Source organism: Phyllopteryx taeniolatus, chromosome 10, assembly GCF_024500385.1.
Source record: "Phyllopteryx taeniolatus isolate TA_2022b chromosome 10, UOR_Ptae_1.2, whole genome shotgun sequence".
In the NCBI taxonomy this organism is placed as follows: Eukaryota; Metazoa; Chordata; class Actinopteri; order Syngnathiformes; family Syngnathidae; genus Phyllopteryx; species Phyllopteryx taeniolatus.
The window spans coordinates 24,637,417-24,656,050 of record NC_084511.1 but is presented as its reverse complement, the minus strand read 5'-3'; the positions used below and the strand labels follow the sequence as shown (position 1 = coordinate 24,656,050).

Here is an 18,634-nt window from a genome sequence, read left to right as displayed (position 1 = left end):
AATATTAACTAATCTCGCTGTTTTGTTAAAACTACTCATTTTACTAATTCAAACTAATTTCATTTAGCAGTTGTTAATTATTAATTAATTTCATCTGCCTATTTAAAAAAAAAAACATATTTTTTTGCTAAATTTCAGTGATTCAATTCAATCTTAAAAGGAATAGGAAGGGTAAATTTGCGATATTATCTATTCATGAGAAAAGGGTTGTAATTTTCAAAAAATAATATCACAGTAATACATAGAAAAATACAAGAATAAAGCTGCAGTATTACAAAAAATGTGTTGTCAATTTATGAGAATATATTTACAATATGGGAAAAAGTTTCAATTTTATTTGAATAAAGTTACAATATAATTGGAATAACTATTTAAATTGTAATTATTTTATTTAAATATTACACATTTAACCTGTATTTAAAATATATTTGTATACACTTTATTGTATTTTTTAACTAATTTAAGTAATGTAATTAGTGTTTATTATTATTATTATTATTATTATTTTAACAAATATTATCTAAATTAATGTAACTTTTTTAAATGTTTTACGTATTTTTAATATTTCAATTTAGTGATTCTCATTATTTTTTTAATGTAATATTGAGCTTAAAAATCATCTTTATTTAAATGTATCTTTTTTTTTGGAGGGGGGGGGGGGGGGGGGCTTAACTATCTCCAACTAATTGAATAACTACCTTTGAATGATATTAGCTTTGCGTTGTCACTGATTGGACCTTTTGTGCCGCGCCCCCTTCCAAGACCCAGTCAGCTCTTCGCCCAACTTGTCCAATTCAAATCTTCCACCTGCACGTCATAGCCTCGTTATTAGGAATCCCACACGTGTCCTCGGCACAGGACACGCCCAGCCGATGAGCTCTGATTTCTGACTGTGACTATGTGAATTATACATTATATTAAATAATCATCACTCCCGCTCTTGTTAAGAAAAGCCCGTTGTGTTTATAGAAGAAGCAACTCGGGCTTAATTGGAGTAATTGCAGGTTAAATGAGCTAAATGAAAGCAAAGTGCAGAGTGACTGGCGTTAACAAACATGAGGGGGACTAATTTTTGAGGGATCTTTGAGTATGCGGACCACCATGCAGGCCTGTAAAGTAAGTGGACTTTCATGTTGTGTTAAACCTCATCAGTTGCACAATTCCTCACTGTTACATCCTCCGGCTAGTTTGCCGGGAATGAGCCTGATATGTTTGTTTGTAATAGCACTGACTGATGCCATAGAACTTTCTTTGCAGAGGTGTTTTGCATGTTTTATAAAATTACCAGGGGCAGTTTTGCATTGACCTGTTGGATTTTTGCTTAGTTTCAGGTTGCTTTAGGCCTTAAGGATGATTGGCCTTTTATCTTCATGTTTGAGGGGTATTTTAGTGACGTGACACTCAAACATTGGTGTTAATGCTAAACATGAACATGAAAAATAAAAATCTACAAATTGTATATATTTTGGCCTGGGTCATTTGTTTAAAGTCCCTGTAAAGTGAATATGAATGCTGCTTATGTTCCAAATTTGACTTTTTTTTTTTTTTTTTTTTTTTTGTACCACCAACATTGTTCACTTAAATACTATTTATTAGATAACTCAATTTGGATGACAACAGGATGTTGTCGCATAGAGGTCCTTCTGAGATCCTCCTGCTCGTTCAGTGACACGCTAACGTTTGAATTTTTGACACACTGTTAAAAATCCAAACGTTGACGGCGTATCACAGGCACCGATGCGTGCTGTCGCGCTTATGAAAGAAGCGGTGGGCACGTCATCAGAAATGCGACGACGATTAACTTCTGTATCCGCTACAGAGGTTGATTTCACATTTGGAGTGTGACATGTTTTCAATGGCATTCGCACATCTCAGGAAAACTCCTCATTCTGGGAATTCCACCCTCCCGCAGACTTCAATGTCGCTACGCATTCGCCTGCTAACCGGAAGTTAACACGCAACCGTGCCTCAAACGTGTCAAAATGGTTACATTGTTTAGAAACGATCAGATATCAACGTGTCATTCAGCATATTAACAGGCCGTGCTACATGCTGAGATGCCAAGTTGTGAGATTCGCACACCTTGACAAGCTTTGCCTCTGAACGACTTTAATTTCCCATCATGCCAGAAGTGAACTGCTTCTGCCGTCCCGCTGCTGTGGAGCTCCTACTAAATTTTCACATAAGCCTGAAAGAATAAAAGGGACTGTGGCACAAAGGGCAAATTTTAATAAAATGGTGGCGGGACAACACGGAGTTAAGAAAATAGTAGCATGTTTTGTGGGTAAAAGGGTATGTGTATGATCTTTATCAAGAAAGCGGCCTTTAAGAGCAAAATACTTGTTTTTGATCGACACCGTCAGACAGGTCTTTAAGAATATAGTGGAACACTCAAAAAGAAATTAATTTGAAATTTAACCTTTAACATAAATTTGGAGTTTAATTAGTCATAGTGCATGACATCAACATATCCCTTGAGAGTTTTTTTTTCTTTCTTTTCTTTTGTGATGCCACAATAGAGGGGTACCACAGACTGCAATTATAGTACTTCCTCTGCAAACAAGTTCCTGTTTTGTTACATGTCTTCAAAACGTGAGTAATTTAAAGCTATAATGCGTAAATTCTGTTGTCCCCTTGCCTGGAATTATGGTATTACAGAAACCGTCAATATAATGTAGGGAGCCTTTTGTATGTTTGTATGTGCGATTTTCATTCTGTTTTCAAGAACAGCCAGTGGGGGGGAAAAAAAGATGGATTCTTCAGAAGAGGCAATAGTTGTAAATTCACTATTATTGCTGCGTTTTATGCGTGCATTGCTCGGACATTGCTGAACCTCATTTGTTTTATGTCAGGCACCTTGTCGGGCAGCTAAGGGGTCCTTTTCTGCTACAGAAATGTAAAATGTGTTAAGCAAGCTTTTTATAAAAAAAATTTGTTTTCTTTGCTTGGCAAAATGCGTCATTTCTGTAACGTCATTTCCGCTACGTCGTTCTCGACGCGCCACCAAGTGGACCAGCGCGGGAAATGAATTGGGCATTCACCAAATACTGTATAAAACAATCAAATACTGAAAAATATAGCAAGATGTTGAAGGCGCGAATAGCCTTAATCGACATTGTGTTATCTTCTCGAGTAGTGGATTGGGTGTGGTCCACCTTTTTGTCCCGAGTCAGCTGGGATAGGCTCCAGCTCCCCACGACCCTGAACAGGATAAACATTATAGAAAATACATACAGATTACGGATGGATGGATGGAGTTTGAATTATACAGCAGTTAACGCTCTTTGTACGTGCATAACAAATGTTACTCAAAGGGGGGGCGGGATAGACATACCAATAATGCATTGACAACGAATATTGTGGCCTTGAAATTTTTTATTTTTTTTTAAGAAAAGGCACAGCTTTATAAAAAGTTGTACTTAATCAATTGTGTGTTGTGTAATCTCTTATTGAAGCAATTTAACTAGTAGCGTAACGGGGCAGACTGACTTTGTTCCTTGCGGGCTCGGCTGTAATTATGAACCTTCATTGGACAATTTAGGATTTCCATTTCAACCCGCTTTGAACTGAATCAAACTGTCACAGTGATGTGAATAAGCTGGACATCTTTGAGTGTGCATGTGGAGGATTGGCCAATAGGGGGCAGCAGGATTTTAACAAGCTGAAGAGGGAGACTTTTCACTGTCAAGTCTTTTGATAAAGTGTGTGGCTACAGAGATGGTTTTTTTGGGGGCATTTAATAGAAAATAATGATAGTTTAATACTAGAACCTAGTTTAATATTGCAAACTGACACTTTAAGCCCTTAAAGTTGTCTAGAAGACATCTTTCTAAAGCTTCAGTAGCAATCAACTTGTCGTTAAGACACTTAAAACACTTTTTTTGTAACGCATGTCATTAAATTTTGCTTTCAATGGTAATAAATGCACTTTGTGCTTACTAGCAGTGACACAGTGATTAGCTTTTCCAGAGTTACAGGCCACATTTGTAGCACTTTTTAAAAAAAGAAAATAACCATATTTATGTACAGAAGGATGCCGAAAGTCTCACGATAAGGCAGAAGTCTTAGCCAATCAAGAAAGTTAATTTGAATGAAAAGGTTATGTATAAATATGAGTAAATGTTATTATGGTGTTGCATATATATATTTTAAAATGTTTTTCAATGTAGAATAACTGGCATGACTATTTAATACTTGTAGTGCCCTATAAAGGGCTGACCATTTGCCGAAAGTCGACATTACGAGACATTTTGTTCATAAATCCAAATCTCAGACTGCAGACCTCTGCCACGGCTGAACATTAATGTAAACTACAGTAAAGGTAATTTTTTTTTTTTTAGTGTTGTTCTATTTAGAATGTTTTCAAAAGAATAAGAATGAAGCGAGGAAAAAGTCAGCTCCTGTGGAGTGACATTTTGGTCTATATGTCACACTTGTTTTTTGTTTTTAGGACTATTAGTAACAAAAACTTACCCAGTCAAAAACAATGTTATGTTAAGATTTAAAAGTTTGACATTTGTTCTTGCAGTTTTCTGTTGTTGTGGTATTCTTTGGAGCCTCGTTTACTTTAACCAAGTAAATCTTTTTAAAACTAATTCAGCAGTATAAAATACTAATTATATGTTCACCCCCTAAGGTATAGCTAGATGATCTCGAACAAAAAAATTGAAGAAGTACTGTAGTCTAAATTGAAAGCTTACCATAAAAGCACCACATTAGTTTAGGATGCACCAGTAGCAAAGCACCCTTGGAGAAAATAAGGTGACATTTTGCTGAATCCTTGAACATTTTAGTCCTTGGATTATGTTAAGGCACAACATTCTCCAGCATCTAAGAATTTAACGTTTCAGTCGCTAGGCATTCTTGGGTCAATGAGTGCTACATGGTGGAAAAAGCCAAATATAATGCAGTCTTGATATTTGTGTGGTCCAGTTTTCCTAATGTTTTTTTATTTTATTTTTTTTGTTCGTATTTCTTAGTGTCTGGAACAGATTAATTGGAATTGCATCATTTCCTACGGGAAATATTGCTTTGGTTTTTCTACGATTTTGTTTTAGTCAGAACTTTGGGAATGGATTATCATGAAAACCAAGAGTCTACTAAATTAAAAATGGAACGCGAGTAGTCCAAGCTAAATTGGTAACAAAGGACTGCATCGATTTATTTTTAAGACGCACCTTTAACCAACATCATATCCCTTAAAGTGCGCTTGAAATTCTGCTGCATGCTTTGAATGCGGGAAAAAATGAGCGCTATCTGGTGGACAAAATGGAAAGGAAGTCTTAACATACAGGATCAGCATTAGTTTGGTTGTGATAAATGTGGGATGAAAATTGACACGTTCAATGGTTTTCAATACCAATGTCTCAATTTGTATTGAAATATCCTCCGGTGCATTTGACCTGTAGTCATTCAACACAGCCAAAATTGCTTGGAAAAACAAAAATGAATGGCACAAAATTCCCCTAAGAATCGCATGAGGGCTAGTAAAAGTTTGAATGGTGTTGTGGTGACATTTAGAGAGAGAGAGAGAGAGAGAGAGAGAGAGAGAAGGGGGGAGGAGATGATTTTGGGGGGCAGGAATGAGGAGGAGGGGGCTCTCCTCACTCCAAACCCTCAGAGCGCACCAGTCTGCTCTGCACCACTTCCCTCACAACTTCACTGCTGCATGGTGACGCCTTCTTTTTTTTCTTCTCATTCTTTTATTTTATTTTATTTTTTTTTGTAATGACATCGCTTCTTTTACTGCCCGGCCGTGGATGGGATGCTACTGGTTCTCTTTCCCCCCTCTCCGACTAAATATTTCACTTCCCCCGAAGCAGCAGTTTTGGATGTGCTGACTTACCGGATTGAATGGGGGGAACCACTTTTGGAGACTTTACGCATCGACTTGAGGGATGAATGTTAACTTTTTCTTACTTTTTGCCTCTTTTTTAAATGTGATTTAACTTTTAGGGAGTGTTTGTTCCACACATTTAAATCTTTAGGGAAACTTTTTTTTTTTGTTTGTTTGTTTTTTTTTTTTTAACATTTATTTATTACCCTGGAGATCCAACTTTCAATTGCACCAGCGTGGATTTCTTTCTTTAATTCAATCTCGGTGGATATCATCATGGCTCAGGGGGCCGAACCGAGCAGGTTTTGGGCTCTCTGCTTGGTCCTGGTTCTGTGCACCGTGTCCAGCACGAACGCATGCCCGCACAAGTGCAGCTGCTCCGGATCCCATGTGGACTGTCAGGGTCTGGGGCTCAAGACCGTACCGAAGGGGATCCCACGCGGAGCTGAGCGTCTGTAAGTGTCCACAGAACTATTGCATCTTTTGGTCAATGTTTTATGTGCGCACTCTAAACTGTTTACTTTATTATGCTGTGCAACTGAGAGGACTCCTGGCATTCAACATTTGAGAATTGCCACTTAGGTTCAGTTGAATGTGACTTTTTTCCAACTTTACCTAAAATAATGAACCTAGTATGTGGAAGATGAAGAATTTTCTTGGCAAAACTACAAGTACAAAAGTTCTTAAACAGTGATTTTTAGTATTGAATTTCTTTTTTTAAGAGAGAAAAATAGTAAGGCAGATCACATCATTGTTTAAAATTGAATGATGGTCATATCAAAAGTTCTCAAATTATCTTTTATCAAGATTTTCAGTAAATGAAACGGTCTTAGCTCTTAAGGAATTTTGGCTTTTTTGAAGGAGGGAAAAAATTAAATTTGCCAATTAGAAGTTAAGTTAAAGGCAACTTTATCCACAAAGAACCTAACGTGGAAGATGAGAAATTTTCTCATAAAAAAAAAAAAAAAAAAATCCTTTTGTCGTGATTTAGAGTTAACGAAACAGACCTTAGTTCTTTTTTTTTTTTCTTTAAATGAAAATTTGCAGATTCAAAAGAGGTATTCGCCACTTAGAAGTTAAACTATTCCAACAATAAATTTAACTAGTTGTAGTTTTTTTTTGAAGTTCTCAAAGAATGCTGTAACATCATTTTAAAGTTAATGAAATATTTTTCTGCTTTTTAACTTGGATTTAAAGATTTGCCACTAACAAGTTGAGTTAAATGGAACTTTTTACAATTACAATTGAACTAGTCCTGACTTTTTTTTAAGATGGAGAAAAAAACAAAAAAAAGATACGTTATGTCACAATTTTGTCTTTAAACTTAACTTCAGGGGTCCCCAAACTCAAAACCTAATGGTCACAATCATCAGAATTACATTTTTAATTGAGTTATTCTTGTCACTCTTAATTAGGGGCACAATTTTTGACAGTTTGTGTCAGTAAATGAATGACTATGTAGTTCTTACTACTTGTAATGTTTTGCTGTATTTTCGTCCAATTGGGTTTACGAGTTGAAGAAGTTGGAAGCTTTCCCAACATGTTGAGCACAGTGATGATGATACCACACACACAATGTACACACACAAAACACAACACAAACACACACTCTTATGCTGCAAAGCTATATGGAAGTGATTATGCGTGGTAATGGTGAAGCCCCCCCCCCCACCCCCAAAAAAAGCCCCTCCGGGCGATCCACAACACAGCAGAGCCAGAGACAACAAACGCAATCAGTGCAAAGGTTTAAAGTGGGGCACTGATATGATTTGCATGCTGTGGAGCGGGTGTGATACATGTACAAACACTGGACACTTAATTAGGAACAGCCAATGGCATTCAGTACAAGAGCTGGGTTAAAAAAAATAAGTGCCCTTACAAAGATGATACATCAACAGGTTTGTTATTGAAAGAGCCATTATAAACATCGCAACTTAGACGCTCATTTGGATAAATCCCACAGTAGGAATTGTCAAAAATCGAGTTTTGAAATTCACCCAAAGTGGCTGCTTAAAAAAAATAATAAAATAAATTGCCGACTTCCTGTTCAATTTGGGCCATGGGTCCTTGAGTTATTTTCATGCGTGCTATTACTATCGAAATCCACCCAATTTCGTGTTGTTCGTTGAAATTGGAGTCCAGGGACTAATTTTCTAACTTTCAAGGAATCCACGAAAAGATGATTAAACTTTGACGCCATGTTACGCCCACATTAGATGGATGGATGTATATCGCTGTCTTCGGGCGAAAATCTCAACTCTACAAAGCAATCACTTTTCAGGAAACCAAGAAAAATGCAATCAATGCATGTTTGTTGCGCCATTAACGTTGCATCACCAAAGAGAGCAAGCCATTTTCAACACCTTATATTGGTCAATAATTAGTTAAAAAAAAATAACATACCCACGTGGGCACTGACCAATAGTATCGATTAAAAAAAAAAAAAATGTATACAAAATTTACCAAATTTTGACTTAGCAGGTTTTGGCCCAACGCTAGTGAAATGCAGAATATATATATTTTTTCATAAATTCAGTATACGGCCCTTACATTATGCAGGTGTCCCTAATAAAGTGGCCAGCATTGAACTACACGCACACACTTCTTCCAGCCTGGGGGCCCTCTTCCTTTTTGTTTGGTGACCTTCCGGGACCTGTTGGCTTTTACACAGCAATCCCCTGAAGACATTTACACTCTAAGATAATAAATAATTAGAGCAGGCTGCGATGGAAGGGGGGGATTCGAGGGTTCCCCCCCCCCCCTCCGGGGGCAGAATATTTAGGGGGATACAGCAGCATTGATGGAATGAAACTTTTACACTGCTGTTTTGTCCAAGGGTGCGTTTGTTCCCAACGACTCCCTAGCCACTATATGCAGTAGTAGAGTGCCATATAAAGTGAACCCCTGCATTATTTTCCTGTTTGACATTTGCAAAGTTACCTATTTGCGGAGTTTTTGGAATAACAATATTGTTTTGGCGCCATCTGGTGGCTAAGGAACTGTCAACGTGAGTTGAGGAACTTTATTCAGACAAGTCATTGGATGCTATTAGATGACAACGTTTGTCACATTTGCTCAGGTCCTGGCAGAAAATCCTGCTTAAACACAAGTTCTGTTGTGGTTTTGGTCCCCCAGCAGCTATTTATTTGCGGATAGTGAATGGAAAACAAAGCGAGACGTTGGATCATTGTCACTCGATGCGATTCCAGAAACACTTTTCTAATTTAGTGCATATTTCAATCAATAAATTAATCCATTAGACCCTTTCGTTGCCATATTCAATGAAGTGCGTCATAAGTGCAGCACTCGCATACCGATTTTGAACATCTTAACTGAGTTAAATGGCTTCAATAATAGATTACACAAGACATAATTGATTGGGTACAACTTTCTATGACACAGCAACGTTTCTTGTTGCTTGTAGTGCAGATTTCAAGGACAAAAGGGACAATTGTGAGTCTGCTCATCCAAACCAGATGTCTGTTGTAGTTTGAAGACTGACCTGTGAGAGGCAGTGTGGTGCCAAAGGCCAGAACTGTGCTGACCACACACAAGGATCTGTGATCGAAAATATTGAACAGATTTAACATTTACAATTGTCAGTCCATGACTGTTTTCCGAGTAGATCGTGAAGGAAAAATCTCTCTTAACACATCTCAATCTTTCAGAGATGTTTGATAATCAGGCTATTGATCGCAATGCTTAAAATTTGGCCTGGTATGCGTGTACACCGCCAAACGGCAAGAAGGCAGTTTAAATCGTAAATGTTGAAAAGATTTAACTTTTACGTTTGTTTTCAGAGTAGTGTGAGAGGCAGCGAGCTGCCAGGAGGCATCAAGACTATCTGGATATGTTGATCAGGTTTAACATTTACAATTTTCTGTTCCGACCGTTTTCCGGGAAGATCTGGGAAGAATAATCTCTTAACCCACCCAATACCACAGGATAATCTCCCATAATAATCTTCTCAGAGATCTGTTTTTTTGCTGCCGTTGATCGGAAGGAGTGACTCTGGCTCAAATGAGAACGGATTATCTGTAAATGTGTACCCCGCTCATGGTTGTGTGTGTGTGTCTTTGTGCTGTGTAGTGAAATGAATCTCATTGTACGCCATAGGATAATTGGTCTGGATAATCGTTAGAGACATTTGACAATCGAATATCTTGTAGAAGGTGTAAATGAACTCCACATTGTCACTTCCTGTATACCCATATGTCCCAATACTTATGTCCACATAATGCACTCCCAATTTAATGTTGCAATAGGACATTTGAGGAGGGCTCATTTATCCCCAAGTGTAAAATCTTTTTTGGGGGGCTACTACTACTTTTAATCTCCTTTTTAATGCTCGCTTAAACCATATGTATGCACTTGGAGAATACAAACGTAAAAAAGTCCCAGAAGTGGTTACAAATACAAGACATAGGTTGATGAGGGGAAGGGAAGTGGGAATAAAAGTCAATGGTGGTGAAAATAACCTGCCGTGGAATATTGAAAACTACGGGGGACCGACCACCTCGGCTGCCTGGAGAGGGGGGAGTCCGTCAAAATGAAAAATAGAGGCCCAGAAAATGCCTGAGAATTGAAGTTGCGCTATACCCACACATCTGAAAGGCAGACTAACCAATCACAGCACAGAACACGCCGCGGAACGTGCAATCATGCATATATTTTAGTTTTTCCACTACTCTCAAATTCACCTATTTGCGTTTTTCAGTGTGGAACCTATTTGCTGAAAAATGACTCACAGTAACGCTGGCTAGCTTAGCCAGTTAAGCAAACGAAGCTTGGGACTTGGGAAAGCTTACTTAGCTCTTCTAACAAGACTAGCTATGTGCTGCATTCAGCTTTTGATTTATTGTCACAGCTATTGTAGCCACCGTAGTTCTTTAAAGAACATGCTAATTTTGTGCAACTAACCCATAGGCAACTTAACACTCAGTGCAGGCTAGCTTAGCCAGTTAAGCTAACAATACTAGCGATGGGTTCCTGGCTAGAACGTTTTTATGGGCCTATTGTTTATGAATTATTGTCAGAGTAAACGGAGAGCTGGCCAGCTTTACAGGAACACTTTTGTGTTTTACTTCATTTGCTTTGTGAGCGTTATGTTAGCTTATTAGCGCCATTATTTGTTTTGCATTACTGTATTTCTTTGTGTCTCTTTGCTATGGTGGATGTAAAGTTCAAATTTAAGTTGAGGCGTCATAAGTTTTAAGTCATAACTTTTAAATTTCAAGAAAGTTCCAAGAATCAAGCTAGTCGAGTCCCCCCCCCGCCCCCCTTAAATTTAAAGCAAGTCAAGTCATAATGTAAGAAAGTCATAAGTCCTGCAATCTTGTGCAGTCACATTAGCCACTTTGCACTTGAACTTGGTTTTTAAAGCATCACATTCACTTTGCACCTTTTGCCAGCGGGAGAAAATCTTTTCTTCTTGCCCGTTAATAGAAGAATTGGAAGGTTAACAAGACACCCTCACCTCTTCTTTCTTCCCCATTGAGGCTCACATGAATGTTTTTCCCTCAGGCGCTTCACTTCTCTCAGGTTCACTCCCTGGGAAGCCACTTGAGACCTCATTTGCATCTAATTAAGAGAAGGGAGGATGCGATGGAGGGGTATGGGGCTCAACAGGCTGAGGAAAATGAATCGGAGTGCTCATGGGTCCAATTCACAACTGCTTAAGTGCGAACGCTAACGCACACTCAGGAGTGTTGTTATTATTATTTCATTAGGGATCTGCAAGTTTCACATTATTGCTGTGCTGGTAAAATGAGATATAGTACAAGCAATGGACTACATTTGTTTGATCGATTAATCGACTAATTGTTCTTTTGTTTCAATTTTGAGACAGCAGTGGTACACAATTTGACAGGAAGACCGCTTCAGTCATGCTTTTCATCAAATTGAGAAGATTTTTCTAAGAAATGATATCCTTAATTAGTACAAAATAGCTTTTGTAATACTAGAGTGTAGCTAATAGAAAATACACTCCTGGTCAAAAGTTTGGGGTCACTTAGAAGTGTCCGCATATGTGAAACAAAAGCACTGTTAAAAATGTCCAGACATTATTACTGGTTGTCTTCATTGAACAACCAAGTTCCTTTTCTCCAGAAATAAACCACAATGCATGTTTATTCCTCTTCTTTTTTCCATCCTCACCTTTGCCCCCACTATAACTCCTCCCCCAATAACGCACGCATACATGTGCGCACATACACACTCCCTTCAGTTTGCTACAAGCACCTCTGCTGGAGTTTTCACAGCTCCCATTTCCCCTCGCCTTGCCAACGTCACGCTGTGAACAGCCCAGCAGAATGGTTCTGTTTGTGTGTATGTGTGCACATGCGTGTGTGTGCATTTTTTTTTTTTTTTTTTTGTGTGCGTGCGTGTTTGTGTGTGGGTGTGACAAACTCAGCCTCCTCTCCATCCTCTAATGAAAACTGTCTTCTAATTGGTTGCTAGCCTTTTGAAGCGCCATGCACGCCGTCCGGCGAGCTAGCAAGAGGCAACATTCCACGGTCGCGACCGGAATCTGCGGGAGGCTTGATTAAGCCGAAGAACCAACACGGACTGTTTTGAGTTTTTAGTCATGAGCATCAATCTCATCCAACCGCAATGTGTTCACTTTTTAGTATTGGAAGCTTTTGCGATGTTTTTGTTTGTGCTGCACTTCTGCGTTTTTGCGGGACGCCTCAGCGAGAACGTTTGGTGGAACATGCGAGCAAGATGGTAGTGATGTCATCACAGGGCCTTATTGCTATTGCAGACTTCCCCCCCCCTCTTTTTTTTATTTTTTTTTAGGGTTACTACTACTAAGTACTACGACATAAAAAGCCACAAGCAGCTCGCTGTTCTCACACAGCTTTTTATTATCCCGCTGATCATCCTGCGGTCGCAAACTGTTTGATTCACTTCAGCCAAGTGGCGTGAGGGAGGGAAACCAAAGTTTGGGTTTGTGCTTATAGGTCAGTCGCTGATGCTCCAACTGACCTTCTCTATAACTTGTTGTGCCACTCCGGCCGCCAGTTGGCTAAAGGACGTTTTGTTTTTTCTGGCCTTCTGGGAAACTACGTACACATGCACCCCACCCCCCCACACACACAGGATTTTTTTTTTTTCCACAATTTATTTAATGTATTTTAATCTTTTTTTTTTTTTTTTTTATCTACACTGACGTGGATCACATGTACCACCCTTCCACCAAGTTTTATATTTGGTTGCATTTGCCAAAACAACAATATATCAGTCAGTAGTAGTAAGAGGTATACATTTGATCAATGTTGTTTCATTGGTTAGTTTATCAGGATTATGCAAAAACTAAACAAGTATCCGCAAAACTCGATGAATGGATGGCACATGTACCAAAGTAGAAGCCTGGAAATTTTGACGAGTATCTGGATAAAAGTGCCAATACAAGAATTTTTATGTTTTTTTTCCCCTGCTCTCTAAGTCACTCTGCCATTAATAGAATCGTCCACAGAAGTCAGGAGTCATCCTCCATAACTAACTACTGGACAAATAAACCAACTTTGTTGATCTGTTCTGTAATCCAGAACATGACAAATTGTAATAACAAACCCTTTCTTCCTCAATCGGGCCTGAAAATACTAAAAAAAAATTTCCCTTGTTTTGACCGAAGTGCTGTTTTTAAAGTGCCCTTTTTTTCTGTGACCACATTGTGAGATCACATCCCATCGTTTTGTGTAGGCGTCATTAACAGTGCAAATACTGTATGTAAGAATGGGCCAAAAATATCTCCCACAAGGCACATGCTCTGTATGGACACATATTATCGTGGGTCAAACATGCAATTGTTTGATGGAAAAATTGACATAAAATGCAATTATCCTCTTTGTCTGAATGGTGGAAACGATCAGATGGTGTGTACAGTATTATTCACTAAAATAACCATGTCAATGTTTGGATTCATTTGACATTAACAAGCTGGGCCACTGTTTTGTTAGGGGGCTATCACCAAAGCAACACGTTCTCTTGCCCCCTCTGCTTGTGTGCTTTCATTTTCAACAGCTGACAATCCCTCCGGTATTAATGTTCTGTGTCAGAGCAAGAGATTTTGAAAGATATTTAGGTTAGCTGAGGTTAAGGGTCAGATCCGATCAGGAAATGTTTCTTGTCAACACTCTGTGCAAGGCAGCCTTATTTTGGGGAATAATCTGTTAATTTTAACTTAATTTAGTTTGTGTATTTTTTTTTAATTCATGATGCAGGTAAATGTCCATTTTAAAACCAAACCAGAATCCAGATTGACTTGATTTTATTTTATAAAAGAGGAAAGCAGACGCATTTACATGAAAACTTCATCCATCCATTTTCTACCGCTTATCCGAGGTCGGGTTACGGGGACAGTAGCTTTAGAAGGGACGCCCAGACTTCACTCTCCCCAGCCACTTCATCCAGCTCTTCCGGGGCGGTCCTGAGGCATTCCCAGGCCAGCCGAAGGACGTAGTCTCTCCTGCGTGTCCGGTCTCCTCCCGGTGGGACGCGCCTGGAACACCTCACCGGGGAGGCGTCCGGGAGGCATCAGACTCAGATGCCCCGGCCACCTCATCTGGCTCCTCTCGATGTGGAGGAGCAGTGACTATACTCTGAGATCCTTCCGGATGACCGAGCTTCTCACCCTATCTCTAAGGGAGAGCCCGGACACCCAGAGGGGGAAACTCATTTCGGCCGCTTGTATCCGGGATCTTGTTCTTTCGGCTCGTGACCATCGGTGAGGGTAAGAACATGGATCGACCGGTAAATCGAGAGCTTCGCCTTTCGGCTTAGCTCCTTCTTTACCACAACGGATCGATACCAAGTCCGCATCACTGCAGACGGTGCAGTTCCTCCCAATCACGCCCTTCCAGGTCTCACTGTCATTGCCCACGTGAGCATTGAAATCCCCCAGCAGAACGATGGAGTCCCCAGCCGGAGCGCTCTCCAAAAAGGGTGGTTAGTCTGAACTGCAGTTTGGTGCATTGGCACAAACAACAGTCAGGACCCGTCTCCTACCCGAAGGCGGAGGGAGGCTAACCTCTTGTCCACCAGGGTGAACCCCAATGTACAGGCGCCAATAAGTATACCCACACCTGCTCGGCGCCTCTCACCGTGGGCAACTCCAGAGTGGAAAAGTGTCCAACCCCTCTCGAGAGGACTGGTACCAGATCCCGAGCTGTGTGTAGAGGCTCATCCGACTATATCTAGTCGGAACTTCTCGACCTCACACACCAGCTCGGGCTCCTTCCCTGCCATAGAGGTGACATTCCACGTCCCTAGAGCCAGCTTCTGTAGCCGGGGATCGGATCGCCCAGCCCCCTGCCTTCGGCCACCGCCCAGCTCGCACTGCACCCGATCCTTATGGCCCCTCCCACAGGTGGTGAGCACATGGAAAGACATGAAAACACAAATCTTATATTTACGGCCCCTTTTTACAGTAACTATTTATATTTCACATTTAAATTTCCCTTCTAGCATATCTATTCAACCTTTGTCGCAGACCCCTATCTTAATTAATCATTTTACAATTATTCAATTCACTTGACTAAAACGAAAAGTTTAAAAAAAATAAATACTGTTCACCTAATTCTTTTTTTATTTCATTAGATATAATTTGTATTTTATTACCCATGTACAGTGTCATTGTTTTTTATTTTTTTTAAATCATGAAATTAGAATCCAGATTGAGTGTAAATTTATTAAAATTTTGTATATTTGATTGTCATATCAGACTCCAGACTGACTGCATTTTATTTTATTGAATCAAAAATAGGCTACAGATTGACTTTTAGCTTGATTTTAATATTATTTGTATTTTAACTTTTATTATAATAGCTATATATTTTTTATATTTTATGTAATGTATGCATGTATATATTTATACATTTTCAAATCATAGTCAGACTCCAGACCGACATTATTTCATTCGATGAAACAAGGCATCACTCCAGATTGACTGCTTGCCTATTTTAATTTTCTTTTTTTTTTTTTTAAACACTATAGCTATATTTTTTCGCTTTTATTAGGAAAATCAGTTAATTATTTGTTTATTAAATTTTTTAAATTATGAAATTTATTATTATTATTTTTTTTATTGAATAATAATGACTGTCATCTTAGGGTTTGCCGTCCGCAAACTAGTGAAATGGGAATCAGCTGCGCCTCTGCTCGTTGCAGCAAAGCAGTGAAGTCCATTTTGCCTCAAACGCTTCAATACATCATCAATCGACATTAAGTTTCTCACAATTATATTTATCGATGAATAAATTATGGCCTTCCCAAGTCATCAGTAATCATTGTCTTGCTTGATTCTTGCTGCTGTCATTGTTCTCGTTGAGTGGCCTCCCACCAGTCAAAACACCCCCACCTCAGTGTCTTGCATGAGTAAATCAAGACAGAAACAAGTAGCCCAATAAACCCCTGCGGCGCTAACCAAACACAGTGATGCTTTACGAGCTAGTTTAGCTCGCCACCCTCAAATATAGGGACGCTCACCGGTCCGGCTCTCTTTTCATGTGGTCGAGTCGTTGTTCTTGTCACCAAACAATAACGTTTTTCTTCAGGCTGAGTGGGTTGAGCGTTGGCAAAAGGGACGGCGCTTTGTGGCAAGGACAATAAAAAAATAAATAACTAAATAATACATCGTAAATCACATAAAGCACGCATGTGATCAAGCATAGACGCTGAATTTGCAAGATGCGTTAATGTGACAGACAGGCAAGAAGATGGAAACTAAACACTAACTGGAAATTGGGCAGTGAAGTCGTGTTTCCACCAAGCAGTTCAGTTAAGGATTGATATGGAATACTAAATCCTGGTCAGGCTTCCAGTAAGGAATGTGTAGGCGGGACGGCGATATCGTGACATTGTGTCGTGGTGACACAAGCTGTCAATTCATTTGACAACAATCATGATGACGCAATATTTGTTTGTGACAAGTCAGGTTTTGTGTTCTTCCCATTTCGGTTGCCTTATGGAGATGAACAGTCTCTCTCTAGCTTGCTTTAGGTGCCCTATCATTGCGTTTGGTACCCTGATGGTAGAAAAAAGTTGGTATGGCGTGAAAAGGTTGTCTGTACGCCCCTACCTACCCTTGAGGTCTTGGACGCTGCCAGAACTAATACAAGAGCATGCAAAATCCTCTTTGACACCTCCTCATCCTGGTCACCACCTCTTCCAGCTCCTTCCCTCAGGTCGGCGCTATCGAACAATGCAAACTAAAACTACCAGACATTCCAACAGTTTCTTCCCTCTCGCCATTAACATCTTAAACGGTCTACTTACAATTCCATTGTAACATGCTTCCAATTTTCTCTTGAGATTGTTGTCACATCTCTGTCGGGCCAATTATACATTATTCGTGCACTCACTGTAGTAGTCTCGCCACTCTGCACTATTTGCATATCTGTTATTGACCAATCCTGGGTACTCGTGCTTGAAGTATCTGCACCATTTGCACAATTGACATTGTTCCAGATTATCTCACTGCCAGTCACTTTAAACCGCTAAAATTTCTTGAAGTCTCTACGACATTTGCACAATGGTCATTGTACCAGACTATTGCTCTATTGGTCGTTTCAAACTGCTGTAAATTGCCTCTGTGGCTGGAGGACATCATTTGCAAAAATTGTCCAAAAAAAAAAAAAAAAGTCTCGGCATTGCGACATTACTGGTAACCTTTTATTGCTCAGTGACTCTCTGTACTGTGTTTTTATGTCTCAAAAGTATTTTCTGTCAAATGGCTGTGTGTTGTCATACTAGAGCGGCTCCAACTACCGCAGACAAATTTCTTGTTTTTGACATACAGTACTTTGTAAATAAAGACGATTCTGATGCTGAAGTGATTCGTTTTCTGTCAACAAGAATAACAAGTCCGAGCCCGACTAGCAACACAATCACACTAACGTTTGTTTTAACGAAACCAAGATTGAAGACAGCCCAAAACTGGATTGTACCTTTCAGGAAGTACAACTTAGTGGCCTTCGGACTGCAGTCAAAAAAATGTGACCGACTTCTGACTTCTTTTCTTGTCCCGTCTCCTCTTTCATCTGTTTTTGGACGCAAGGTCAGATTTGGTTTGTGTTAGTTTCCTTTGGCATCATCTGCATTCCGGCCTGTGACAAAGCACCAAGACCGTCCAGCTGAAAGGGTCCATGCCAGACCTCTTCTGGGAAATGTTCAAAGACGACGCGAGGAACAATCTCGCCATCGTGCTGTGACGGCAATAAACCGCGAAGGCCGACCAGATTCCTCTGTGGTGTTTGCAAATGTTTGCTCGCGCTCTGTACATTTTGCCAGGCCAAATGACGGCGGTCGCTCAGCATGTTGAATTATCTGTATGACAAAATCTCTTTGATAAATTAATCTCCATTGGCATACAGGGATGAGTAGGCCATGATCGTGTTTGATGAGAAAGCAACTGAACCTTGCATCAATTTATTTATTATTCTTTAAAGCCACACACGTGTACCTTCGCCCATCATTCAAGTATGAGTCTGTTATCAGAAGCTAACGCTTCAGCTCTGCTTACCTTTTGGCTTTGACATAGTCTTCTTCCCCTACACTAGACTACTCATTCTTGCACAACAGGCTCGCTCCAACATATGCTTAACTTTGGGATTCCTAACCCACGACCCAATTTTCTTATGGATATCTTTGCGGATCAGATAAGCAATCCCACCAGTTGTTCTTCTCTTGTCGGGCTGTTGGACATCGAGTACTTCCAGATCATTGCCGATGGACGTCTCGAACCATTCCATCGGCTTCAAACTTATCTCTGAGGCGGGCACTGGTCCATTTGAAATG

The 18,634-nt window shown here is 39.7% G+C and overlaps 1 protein-coding gene across 3 annotated transcripts in view; it reads left to right on the top strand.

Annotated features, from left to right (window-relative positions):
* Positions 1 to 806: 806 nt before the first annotated feature.
* Positions 807 to 18,634, top strand: part of slit3 (slit homolog 3 (Drosophila)) — a 235,356-nt gene continuing 217,528 nt past the window's right edge. For 2 of the 3 annotated variants that reach the window (XM_061787696.1, XM_061787695.1), the window contains exon 1: positions 5,618 to 6,291. In XM_061787696.1, coding sequence (XP_061643680.1) covers positions 6,113 to 6,291 — 179 coding nt within the window. In that variant the 5' untranslated portion in view covers positions 5,618 to 6,112. Of the gene's footprint in view, positions 1,117 to 5,617; positions 6,292 to 18,634 lie in introns of those variants that run through there. The other variant, XM_061787697.1, reaches the window with a different exon arrangement.